Genomic DNA, 12465 nt, shown 5'->3' with positions numbered 1-12465 from the left:
GACTGAAACTCACAAAATGTTAACCCAGAATCATTATATTATGATGACAATTGTATGACCAGAACAGCATGCGGAAAGCAATGAGTAACGGTTGTTTTGCTTTGAATTTTGTTTTCTAAGATGATTCTTATCACTCTCATAATGACGATCATCTCTGTGCAAGCCTGGCTCCTTACCTAACATCACCAACAGTAACTGAAAAGGTTACCTCTTCACACGTCACTTCTCTACATCCATCTTCCATTTGGTTGTTTCCCTCTTCTATGTCTTGGCTTCCCAGCAAAGAAACTTCTTCCTCGCTATCTTTCCTTACAAGTGTGTAACCACTCTAAAAACAACCCAAAGAATACAGAGTCAGTGCCTTTAAAATCACAAGGTTGTGACAAAGTCAAAGTTAGCACCCCTTCCATTCTTTTAAAGATTCAGTTCTTTAGGAATAAAAAAGAAAGTCCTTTAAAAGAAAATGAGCATATCATACCCACTAGGATGGCTATTGTAACAAAAAAAAAAAAGAAAATAAATAAGTGTTGATTAGGGTATGGAGGAACTGGAACTCTTGTGCATTGCTGGTGGGAACGTAAAATGGTGCAGCCACTGTGGAACGTTTGGTGGTTCCCAAAAAATTAAACAAAGAATTACCATTTCTGGGTACATACCCAAAAGAACTGAAAGCAAGGACTCCAACAGATATTTATATACCCATGTTCTTAGGAGCATTATTCACAGTAGCTGAAAGGTGAAAACAACCCAAGTGCCCATTCATGGATGAAGTGATAAGCAAAATGTGGTCTATCCATATAATGGAATATTATTCAGCCTTAAAAAGGAAGGAAATTCTACACAAGCTACAACATGGAGGAATCTTGAGGACATTAGGCTAAGTGAAATAAGCCAGTCATAAAAGCAGAAACATTACATGATTCCACTTATATAAGGTACCTAAAGTAGTCAAATTCATAGAGACAGAAAGTAGAAGAGTGGGTGCCAGTGGCTGGGTGGAGGGGAAATGGGGAGTTCATATTAATGAGTAAAGAGTCTCAGCTCAGGAAGACGAACAAGTTCTGGAGACGGAGGTGGGGACGGCTGCAAAATGTGAATGTACGTAATGCCACTGAATGTGCACCTAAAAACGGTTAAGATGGAATATTTATGTCATGTATATTTTACCACAATTTATAAAAAATAAAATAAAATGAGAAACTAGACACACAAGAAAACAGTCTGGAAAGAAACTCAACAAATGGTTAACACTGGTTATAACTCGGTAGGAGAACTTAAGGGCACTATTTTCTATATTTTCCACATTTCCTTTAATTATGTTATTTAAATTAAAAAAAAAAACTTGAAAAATCAAGAGGCAAGAATAAGGAACAAAAATGCTTTAATTATGACAAGCAGTACTGAGGGATTCAGTTCCATCTCCTGATAGCTTTGTGGTTCATTACCAGAGGACCTGTTTCCCGTGCCCAGACACGTCAGGCTTTTTGCACCACGCTTCTGCAGAACAGGCAACGCGAAAGTTCTCGATAAAGGAAGCTTTGGCTTTTAAATCAGAGTCTGGGACCCCATGGAAGGCGTTTTCTTTACAAAACCTTTCACAACTAAAAACAGACTTCGCTCACCATTTACAAACATGCAGCCAAACCCACACTTACCCTGCTGACCCCAAAGCAACTGCGCCCATGGTGAAGCCACAACAAGAAGAGTGGTTTTCCCAAGAAGAGCACAGGGACAGACAACGCTGTGATGACCAGAAGCAGCCTCTGGACGTGCTCCTGTTGGTGCAAAAGGGGAGGAAGCCGGTTAAAACGCGAAGATGTGCTAACAATGTCATTGGTGTACTTAAACTAGTGAAAACCAAGTAAAATGTCTCTTTATTGATTAACAAGGAACATAAAGTAAACGCAAGCTAAATTACATTTGCCAGGGTGTCTTTTCCTTTCATTTCCTAAACTCACAGCTGATGTGCGTGGCATCACACAAATGCACAGTTATAGAAAAGCCATTTTTGGAGAGGGCCAGCGTGCCGTGGTCCAAGTGCCAGTTCTCTGAGGACCCGGCTTAGTCAGAGGTTGATTTTAAAGCAACTGGAAAAATGGATGGATGGACAGCCCTCAGGAACCCTCCAGTAATACATTCTCTTCCGACCAGTTTTCATGGCTACTGAGGGGCAGCGGGTTTGGATCACACAGTCTGACCAGGGCCCCCGAGACAGCACTCAGAGCAGGATGGCATCCTCTTGTGATAACACACAGAGGAGCAGGCAGCCCCTCAGTGCCTGGGAGGCCTGTGGAAAGCACCTATAATCATTCTACTAATGAAAACAAAAAGGCTATCAGGAGGACTTCCTTTGAGTTCTTCACAGTGGAAAATACAACTGCTTACCTGCCCTGGGTAAAGACCACCTGTGTCACTGGCCGGGAATAAAAACATGTTAATAAATTCAATCAGAATGCTAGGAGCGACTCTGGAGGTTTCTGCTGAATAAACCAGCCACTTATAGACAATCATAAATATAAGGTAGCCAAAGATGCAGAGCATGAAGAGAAGTTCTGGGATGGAAACCAGATAAATGTTGAACTTCTTCCTGAAATGTCTAGGGGAAAAAAAAAAAAAGGAATTGATCAACCCATGAACAACATTGGACTAAGAGAAAAAGGAAAGAGTAAATTAATCTTAACTTCTCTGTGACAAAGTCTATCTCAGCATAACATCATCTGTCTTACGATTCAGATGTAACCACGAAGAAAAGAAATGTGAGGACAGTAGAGATGACTAGTGTTTGTTTCACTGTCAGATCCAGCTAGAGAAAAAAGACATAATTTCTTTCCCCTAATATACCAGCTCTAAGAAACAAACAAAAGTTTTCTGATTTAGAAAGTGAAAAAAGGATATGACAAAAATCACCTCTGGAAATAAACATGAATGTACATGTTGCATGTCTCCCTCACTTGAAAGTAAACTCCATGAGGGTGAAAACTTTTTTCTGCCCTCCTCACTGTTCAATCCCTGGTGCCTAGAACAGTGCCGGGCACCTTCTATGTGCTCAACAAATATTTGCTGAATCAGTGAAGCTGCCAAAAACCTTATCATCAAAACAGAATTGGGGTTTCCCTGGTGGCGCAGTGGTTAAGAATCCGCCTGCCAATGCAGGGGACACGGGATCAAACCCTGGTCTGGGAGGATCCCACATGCCACGGAGCAGCTAAGCCTGTGCACCACAACTACTGAGCCTGTGCTCTAGAGCCCACAAACTACAACTACTGAGCCCACATACCACAACTCCTGAAGCCCACGCGCCTAGAGCCCGTGCTCCGCAACGAGAGAAGCCACCGCAGTGAGAAGCCCGTGCACCACAACAAAGAGTAGCCCCTGCTCGTTGCAACTAGAGAAAGCCCGCGTGCAGCAACGAAGACCCAATGCAGCCAAAAATAAATAAATAAAATAAATTAAAAAAAAAAAAAAAACAGTATCATGGGACTTCCCTGGTGGCTCAGTGGTTAAGAATCCGCCTGCCAATGCAGGGGACACGGCTTCAAGCCCTGGTTTGGGAAGATCCCACATGCCACAGAGCAACTAAACCCATGCGCCACAACTACTGAGCCCATGCTCTAGAGCCCGAGTCACAACTACTAAGCCCATGCGCCACAACTACTGAAGCCCATGTGCTCTAGGGCCCACAAGCCACAACCACTAAGCCCGCGTGCCACAACTACTGAAGCCCGCACCGCCTAGAGCCCACGCTGCGCAACAAGAGAAGCCATCGCAATGAGAAGCCCGCACACCGCAACGAAGAGTAGCCCCCGCTCGCCGCAACTAGAGAGAGCCCGCGTGCAGCAGCAAAGACCCAACGCAGCCAAAAATTTTTAAAAATAAAAATAAAAATAAATAAAAAACAGAATCATATTAATACAACAAACCACTATGCTGGCTGCCTTTAAGACCCATGTAGTCTACCATCAAGAAGGAAAGTTTAAGAAATACCAAAAACTTGGCTTATAAATACTGGTTAAAAAATAATCTGTACTTACAAGTGGTTAAATATTCCCAGAATGACTCCAAAAGTCATGTGAATAATTCCGAAAATCACAGACATTTTCATTTTGAAAGAGTTCAGAAAAGTGAGACGATTTGTGGCCAAGTTCCAAATCTAAAGACAAAACAAAACCAAAAAAGAAAACTTTAACTTCCTTCAACTGCCTTAGGAGAAAAGTGCTGTTCCTTAAGGAAACTTGTCAGGTTTTTTCAAGTTTCCAATTATATTAAGACCTTAGGCAACAATATTAAATTATACCGATTATGTTTAGAGATGAGAATGAACATTTAGGAGAGAGCTACCTTGGAGAGCTCAGATTAGGGAATGCTAGACTTTGGTCACTGAGTTTTTTTCACTACTGTATCACATCACTCCAACCCAATTTCGAGGTAGTTTCTAAGCTTTTCTTTTAAGGCTGAGATTCCTCGTGAAGACCCCTGGGTCTAGGGAAATGCTGCCTGGGCCTCGTAAGCAGCAGCCTGCGGAGCCGTGTCGGGGGCAGGACAGGGGCAACCCCGGCCCCGGGAGCCACGGCTTCACTTTCCTTCTCCCCACACTTTTTCCCTTTCAAACCACCACCTCAATAAGCACCATGATAAGCCTAAGCTCCCTTTCCACTCTAAAATTCCATACTATTTCTTTCTACATCAAAGGGTAAAAAAACAATTCACATGTACAAAGAAGAAATCGAAGAAACAGCGCACATTACATGGCTCCGGAAGTGCCACTTTTCACTAGAGTAACACAGGTCAGGAAGTAGGACAGACTGTAGCCCCAGCTCCCTGTGGTCTTGTATTCGGGCACTGTCCCTGGCTTCCCAAACGGACCGCCAGCTTCTTCTGTACACCAGCCTGACTCGGAACACACAGTGAGCCTCTGGCGTCCAGGCAGAAACCCCCAGAGTACCACCCCCTCGCGTGCGACCACCTGAACCGTGCTGAACAGTCTGAGAAACCACTGCGACAGTCTAAGCGAGGTGGCACTGGGAACTCCCTGGAGGTCCAGTGGTTAGGACTCCGCACTTCCACTGCTGAGGGCGCAGGTTCGATCCCCAGTCAGGGAACTAAGATCCCCACAAGCCGCGCGGCACGGCCAAAAATTTTAATTAAAAAATTAGGTGGCAGCACCGAGGAACCCGAGATAATGGGGCGGGGGGACACTCACGGGATCGATGCCAAGAGGATAAGGGCCTCGGAACACTCCAGGAACACTGGGATCCAACTGCAACACCCTGTTGTGCCTGATGACACTGTCACTGTAACAAAAAGCAGGGTGAGCGCCACCTGCGAGGGGGGAGGGAGACTCGGAGAAACTGCCCTCCGCCTAAGGCACGGTCTGGCAGCAGGACACTCACTTCCAGAGCACCATCTTCCTCTGCTCCGCTGGGCTGTGACTGGAGCTGTACATGGCAGACACGTTCCACCCGGAGCCAAAGAGGCTGACGGACTTGGAAAAGCAGTCGTTGTAGACGAGGCCCGTGTACACCGAGAAGAGCCCCATCAGCAGGAGGATGTAGCGACCGTTGAAAACCATCCGCATGATCTGTGGGGAATGAAGCGCGGGGAGCGAAACAGGACCACCGGGAAAACGAGCCGATGTGACCCACTTAGTCTGGGCGCTTTCTCAACCGCTCCTCTTAGGGCTGCTCAAAAGCAAGCTCACGGCACAGACGCCCCCGTCACATAGGGGTGAAGACCCACCCGCCCCCTGCAGCCATGTCTCAGGTGGGTTACAGTTATCACCCAAAACTGAACATCTTTAAATGTCTCTTTTTCCAGTTAAACAGAAGAGAGTCACTACTAATGCTGCCCAAACAGATATAATGAGCCCGAGTGTTTATGTTTTTACCTCTTGCGACTGACTTAGTCTGGGATGATCTTCATTTAACACCAACAGGAGGGCAAATAAGAACATCACAAAGCCATGTCCAAGGTCTCCAAACATCACGGCAAATAAAAAGGGGAAAGTGATGATGGTAAAGAGAGCTGTGGGAAAAGCAAGCGATTTCTGATTCGCAGCAAAGGCAGAAAATTCTAGTTAATTCAAACGTGACCACATACTGTATAATGATCTTGACTTTCTCCCAAATTCTCAGGAGAGAATTGACAGGCTAAAATTAACACTTTATACTAAATAAGATAACAAGACTGTAATAGTGAGCCTATTTTTCCAAATATCTATTGTATTCTTATAGGGAAAAACAGCAGCAGTGATGTATAAAATGTACAAAACACGAAGACTGGCAAATTCAGGCTTCCAACCTGGGTTCACTTCTCGGTAGCTCCCAACCCCGTAGGCATCCACGATGTTCTGAAACCCCTCGGTGAATTTGTTGGTGCGGATGAGAGTCGGGGGTGTTTCTTTTGTTGGGATCGTGTTCATGAATGAGGGGATCGTAGCACCGCTCTCTCTCTTTCACATGAAAAAAAAGAGACAGAGAAAGAAAAAATTACCACCCAAGAGCTCTTTCAACAAATCTTAGTTGGCTGCCATGCAAAGGCCCTGAGCACGTGGGGAAGTACTGACCACCCTCCTGGAGGTTCAAGTACAGCAGAAGTGACAGGAGGAAGTGAGGAAGGCTCCTGGGGGCCGTGGTGCTGGAGAAGGAAGAACCTAGCAAGGCTGAGTGGTGGGAAGCAGGCAGGGACAGGCATGACAAGAAAAAAAACAAAGTTTTGCCGTACTGACGTTTTGGTTTATTCTTGCCTGTTTTTCAGTTTTGTTAGGTAATACTGTAGCTGTCTCTAAATTCCTCTTGAACATTTTTAAGAGCTAGACCACTAAATTCCAGTTGTATGTTGGTGATCCTGGGACTACTTATATGTACTCACACACACAACAAGAGTATTAGTCATGTCCCTCAAAACCGATGTTACCTCAATAAATAAGAATCATCTAGAGCTTTAAAATATATAAATAAAATAGATGTTCCATACTCCAAAATAACTAATTTATGTATTTCCTTCTTTCTCAGCACTGCGTGTTTTACGTTTGTGTCGTAACACAATTATGTAATGAGACAAGGTGATTAACCAAAATCTCCTATGAAAACTTGTTTCCTTAACTGCCACTTGAAGTTTGTAAACCTGCTATTTCCAGTAAAGAACTAAGATTTTTTTTTGTTTTTTTATTTTATATTGGAGTAAAGTTGATTTACAATGTTGTGTTAGTTTCAGGTGTACAGCAAAGTGATTCAGTTACACACATACATCTACTTTTTTTCAGATCCTTTTCCCATATAGGTGATTACATAGTATTAAGTAGAGTTTCCTGTGCTATACAGTAGGTCCTTGTTGGTTGTCTATTTTATATATAGTAGTGTGTATATGTCAGTCCCAAACTCCTAAATTTCTCTCTCCAAGAACTAAGTTTTGATACAGCAAAAACCCTCACAGGAACGTGGGAGACTGACCCCATAGCCCAGGAGTGGAAAGAAGCTATTATTCAAAGTTCAGAGGCTGTAAGAGCAGAGATGGATGGGTTCAACTATATTTAACAAAAAACTTCTGCACGACCAAAGCAAACAAACAGAAAGAAACACCAAAAGACAAGTGACAAATTGGGGAGAATATTTGTTCTCGTATCACAGACAACGAGCCAAGGAAATTAATAAGAAAAAGACCAACGACCCAGTAGAAAATGGGCAAAGCATATGAACACAGCCTTCACCAAAAAAGTGAAAATTCAAAGGCTCTTCTTAAACATACAAAAAGATATTCAACCTCACTCAAAATAAGAGAAATGCAACAATTGGCAATATTTGCCAAAACTGATCCAGGAATTCCATGTTGGGAATTTACCCAGAGACAGATTTGTGCACGTCTGAACCATCAAAGGTCAAGTGTTAGTCACTGCACTGGTATTCATAAAGTTAGAAACCACCTAAATGACCAGGGAACTAGTTCAATAAGCCATGGTACATCCATTCAGCAGGATATTAAATAGCTATTAAAAAACAGGGAAGTTTTCTTATGAGAAAAGAACAGTATGAATAGCACACAATCTTTTGTGAAGGAAGGGAATTCTCTCCCTTTGTATATTCCTATCTGGGGGCTTCCCTGGTGGCACAGTGGTTGGGAGTCTGCCTGCCAATGCAGGGGATGTGGGTTCGGGCCCTGGTCTGGGAGGATCCCACATGCCGCGGAGCAACTCGGCCCGTGAGCCACAATTACTGAGCCTGCGCGTCTGGAGCCTGTGCTCCGCAACAAGAGAGGCCGCGATAATGAGGCCCGCGCACCGCGATGAAGAGTGGCCCCCGCTTGCCACAACTAGAGAAAGCCCTCGCACAGAAACGAAGACCCAACAGAGCCATACATACATACATAAATAAAAAAAACAATGTAAGCAGACAAGAATAGCATTAAAAAAATAATAAAATAAAAATAATAAAAAATAAAAAAAATAAAAAATATATATATTCCTATCTGCTTATCTATGATTAAAAAACTCAAAGACATAAGAGAAATAAAACAAGGGCTGCCTTTGAGCAGAGGAACTGGACATATGAGGCCCTGGATAGGAGGAAGCCACTTCACTGGGTCTTTCATATTTTTTAATTTTTTTTTGACTTTTAAACCATGTGACTGAATTCCTTACTCAAAAGAGCAAATTAAAAATGCCTGTGCAAATCACTTTGCTGCACACCTGAAACATTGTAAATCAACCATTCATCAATTAAAAAAAAATGCATGTGCACACAGAGCCTCGAGGGACCAACTCTCCATAATTTCAGTTCAAAAGAGTCAACACAGTGTCCTCTCCTCCTCTATCTTATTTCCCGCGGGGAAGGGCTGGCAGGGAGGGGAGGGCCGCCTCACCGAGCCCTCCTCCAGAGCAAGGCGCAGCTCATGCAGATCGGCCTCGGGACACCAGACCTCGGCAATGAGGCACTTGTTGGTCACGTCGAAGCTGCACATGTTCAGCATATGGTAAATGGCTTTCATCTTCTTCACCTGGATGACGCGGCTGTAGACTGACTCGGCGGCTTTACAGAGCACCTGCCTTAAATAATCCTCAGTTTTGTGAAGCACCTGGGTGAGGACAAACGTGGATTTTCAGCAGAGTGTCCACTGGGCACCTGACCTCCTCTGAGGGACTTTCTCCTCAGTGATGGGGGGGCGGATTCCAGGCACCTGCCTCTCTGGGGGCAGTTAAGGAAGTTCAGTCCTTCTCCTCCAGGCCCTGGAGCTACCTTTCCAGAAAGGACCCCACGCACAGGAAATGGTTAGAAGTCGTGGTCCCTGTGGTGGCACGATGGCCTGGCTGGGTCCAGAGAGCTGGGGGCCTGGGTCTTACCCACTCCCAGCCTCGGCCCAGCTCCCTGTCAAACCCATGAGCCACCAACTCCCATCCCACCCCATCCTGCCAAGAAATCCCCTTTCACTCAAGTGGGTCAGAGTCTGCTTCTTGTTACCAAGAGCCCTCGCTGACCCAAGCGGAAATGGGAATTAAAATAGTGCAGGTAAAATTACAGCCAGCACTGTAAATGGGGCTCGCTTGTCCTCTCTGATCAAGAATTACACGCCGACAGATCAAAGATGACCAGACTCTTCTTTAAAGCCCCATCATTTAGAAACCATCTAGGTTTCTAACAGGCTGCTAAAATAAAACTCCCACGAAGAGGAGGGAGGTGTCATTCCAAACTCCCTAAAACACCTTGATTTGTCCACAACCCAAATTTTCCATATTATAGAAGAAAGTAAATGTATTTGTAAATGTTGTACAAACCCTCGGATAAGGAGGCAAGTTTCTGGTTCACTCACAGTATACAGATCTTGAATCCGGGTGTTCAGGCCCTCCTGAATCTCTCTCCGCTCCTCGGCGGTATTCGGGTAGGGGTAAATGTGGCAGTGGTAACTAGAAGACAGGATTCAACACAGTGCCGCGGCTGTCAGAACTGCAAGAAGCTATGTCAAAAACTAGAGCTACATTCAGTCTACCGCCTGGGCATATTTCCTTCCAAACCAGAATAAAAGCAGCCCTCTGGGAGAAAAAGGTGCAGACACAGGCACCCAGCCGTGGTAAGGTCTTGCACACGGACACTCAACAAATTTTCTATGGAATTCCACAGATTTAGTGAACTCTGTCTTGGCTCCACGTTCCATTCCTACCCTCGATGATTCCCAAAAGCTCATTCCCAATTCCAACTTTCTGAAATTCACCACCACTGTTGGGCCGGAAATCATTAAACAAGTGTAAAATATAAATCAAAGACAAAGAACATACAACAATAATTACCTTTTACAAAAAAGAGAAAATCGGGGGAGGAGAAAGCTCTGGATGCCTAGCAATTGCCTCTGACATGGGCTTCAGTAAACGTCCTCTGGGGCCACGTGTGACACCAGGACGCAGGGGAGGCAGAGCCACGCCCCCCAGCTGCAGCCACACCCCCCCAGCTGCAGCCACACCCCCCCAGCTGCAGCCACACGCCCCCAGCTGCTGCGACTCCCGTGCTGCCTTCGTGTTTTAATGCCATGCTTTATGTTCCTCTTTAAGCTCTGGCTACTAAAATTAAATCCTTACTCCAGCCTTATCCTAAGCAATGATAACTGTGAAGTCACAGGTTTGTGTGCTGGCTATAGTTTTTCTAATCTACATAAAAAATAAATATAAACCTATTAAAGTAAGAATAGGCTAGTCCATGTATCACCTAAAGTTACTTTCCATAACACCAGTGACTGAGTATCAAACTCTGGTGAACGCTGAATCCGAAGGAAATAACCAAACCCCACCCTTACTTACCCCAGCAAGAAGCAAGGCCAGCTAAAACTTCCCCGAGTACAAGAAAACAAAAGGCCATTCTTTTGAGTTTTCGTGTGGTTTTGCTTGTTTTCCCACTGGTGACAAGACTAAGTCACAGACCCATTCTTGCTGTGATACTGCTCCACATTTACCGAAGGCTTACGCGGTACGGGAGCCTTTTACTTGCACCATCTCGTTTGGCAGGCAGGCCCCTCTGAGCCCACCCTCTCCACCACCTGCCAGGCCCCCTTCCCCAGGGCGCAAAGAAGGTAACTGCAGAGAGCTGGGAAAGGATGAGCTGTACGCACCATGAGGACAGATAAGCCTACGCGTAGCTAAAGGCCACAGAAAGGCACCAAATATTAAAACTGGATTCCTCCGCCAGTTGAACTTGAGCCTTCATTCCCAAGGGAAAAAAAATCAAATCTGGGAATGTTATTAACATGGTGTCTACTTTTAAATTATTTTAAGTACTACACTGGCAAGAGAGATGACAAATTAAACGTTTTAAAACATGGTATTACAGCAAAGAAATCATGTAACAAAACTCAGCAGCCTTTGCAACCCCTGTTTTTCTCTTCAGAGACATATTTCAAGAAAACTAGGTTACTGAGGATAAAGAAATAAATGAAATAAAATGTTTCTTTTTCTTACCAATCACATATCTTCTTAACCTTGTGGCCAATCTGCTCTCCCCAGAAGGATATCAAAAACACATACCATTTTATGACTTCTCCCTACAAAGAATAAAGATAACTGTTACTTCTCTGTCTAGAATTTTGAAAACTCTGGCAGCTCACACTCTGTCAAAGAGTTAGTTCATTCATTCATTCATTCATTCAACAAACACTAAACACTGTCCATCCTCATTATCTGCGGACTCCATAATTGCAAATTCACCCCAGAAATCATTCGTAACCCCCAAATCAATACTCAAGCATTTATTCACTCATTTGCGGACATGCAGAGCGACAAAAGTTTTGAGTCACCCCATGTGCGTATTCCTGCTGAGGTCAAACAAGGTGACCCTCTGCCTCCTTATTTCAGCTCATACTGTAAACAAGTGTCCTTTTTGTGGTCTAGTTAGTGCCAAGTTTTTCACAGTTTTGTGCTTTTTGTGGGTGATTTCACTGTCCACAATGGTCCTCAGAGCTGTCTAGCGTTCCCGAGCACAGGAAGGCCGTGACGTGCACTTAACGCGTGTCCCGTAAGCTTTGTTCAGACAGGCGTGATGGTGCGGTTGCCAGTGAGTTCAGTGTTAATGAATCAACAGTATATATTAAATAAGGTGTCTTTAAATAAAACAAGGTTATGTATTGATCGGCTGACAAAAACGTTATGACCAGAGACTCACAGGAACTAACCCTGTGCTTCCCCTAGGAGCAAGGGTTCAGTTCTCACGGAGACTGTACAATGTTAACTACTACAAGTAATGACAATTGACTGTATTTACAAGTATTCTACACATAGAACTGAATAGGTTTTTGGCCAATTTGCCAGGCACTGGTTCCCAGTGCTAGGAATACAGCAGTGAACAAAACAGACAAAAATCCCTGACCTGGGAGAGAAGGGAGGGGAGGGAAGCTTATATCAAGTTAGCTGCAAGAGACACTAGGAAAGTACATAATGTGCCAAATGGAGATAAGGGCGATAAAGACAATAAAGCTGGGAGGGGTGACAGGGAGAAA

The 12465-nt window shown here is 44.3% G+C and overlaps 1 protein-coding gene across 1 annotated transcript in view; it reads right to left on the bottom strand.

Annotated features, from left to right (window-relative positions):
* Window positions 1-12465, bottom strand: part of ATP6V0A2 (ATPase H+ transporting V0 subunit a2) — a 37424-nt gene that overhangs the window by 5957 nt on the left and 19002 nt on the right. Inside the window, exons 7-17 of the mRNA XM_007189636.2 lie at window positions 11432-11514; window positions 9799-9892; window positions 8854-9066; window positions 6298-6448; window positions 5885-6021; window positions 5391-5578; window positions 5201-5291; window positions 4032-4150; window positions 2386-2596; window positions 1656-1775; window positions 209-328 (exon numbers count right to left, since the gene is read on the bottom strand). Of these exons, the coding sequence (XP_007189698.2) occupies window positions 209-328; window positions 1656-1775; window positions 2386-2596; window positions 4032-4150; window positions 5201-5291; window positions 5391-5578; window positions 5885-6021; window positions 6298-6448; window positions 8854-9066; window positions 9799-9892; window positions 11432-11514 (1527 nt within the window). The remainder of the gene's footprint in view (window positions 1-208; window positions 329-1655; window positions 1776-2385; window positions 2597-4031; window positions 4151-5200; window positions 5292-5390; window positions 5579-5884; window positions 6022-6297; window positions 6449-8853; window positions 9067-9798; window positions 9893-11431; window positions 11515-12465) is intronic.

Source organism: Balaenoptera acutorostrata, chromosome 13, assembly GCF_949987535.1.
Source record: "Balaenoptera acutorostrata chromosome 13, mBalAcu1.1, whole genome shotgun sequence".
NCBI classification, from domain to species: Eukaryota; Metazoa; Chordata; class Mammalia; order Artiodactyla; family Balaenopteridae; genus Balaenoptera; species Balaenoptera acutorostrata.
Note: the sequence above shows the minus strand (reverse complement) of the source record. Positions and strands in the feature narration are given on the sequence as shown.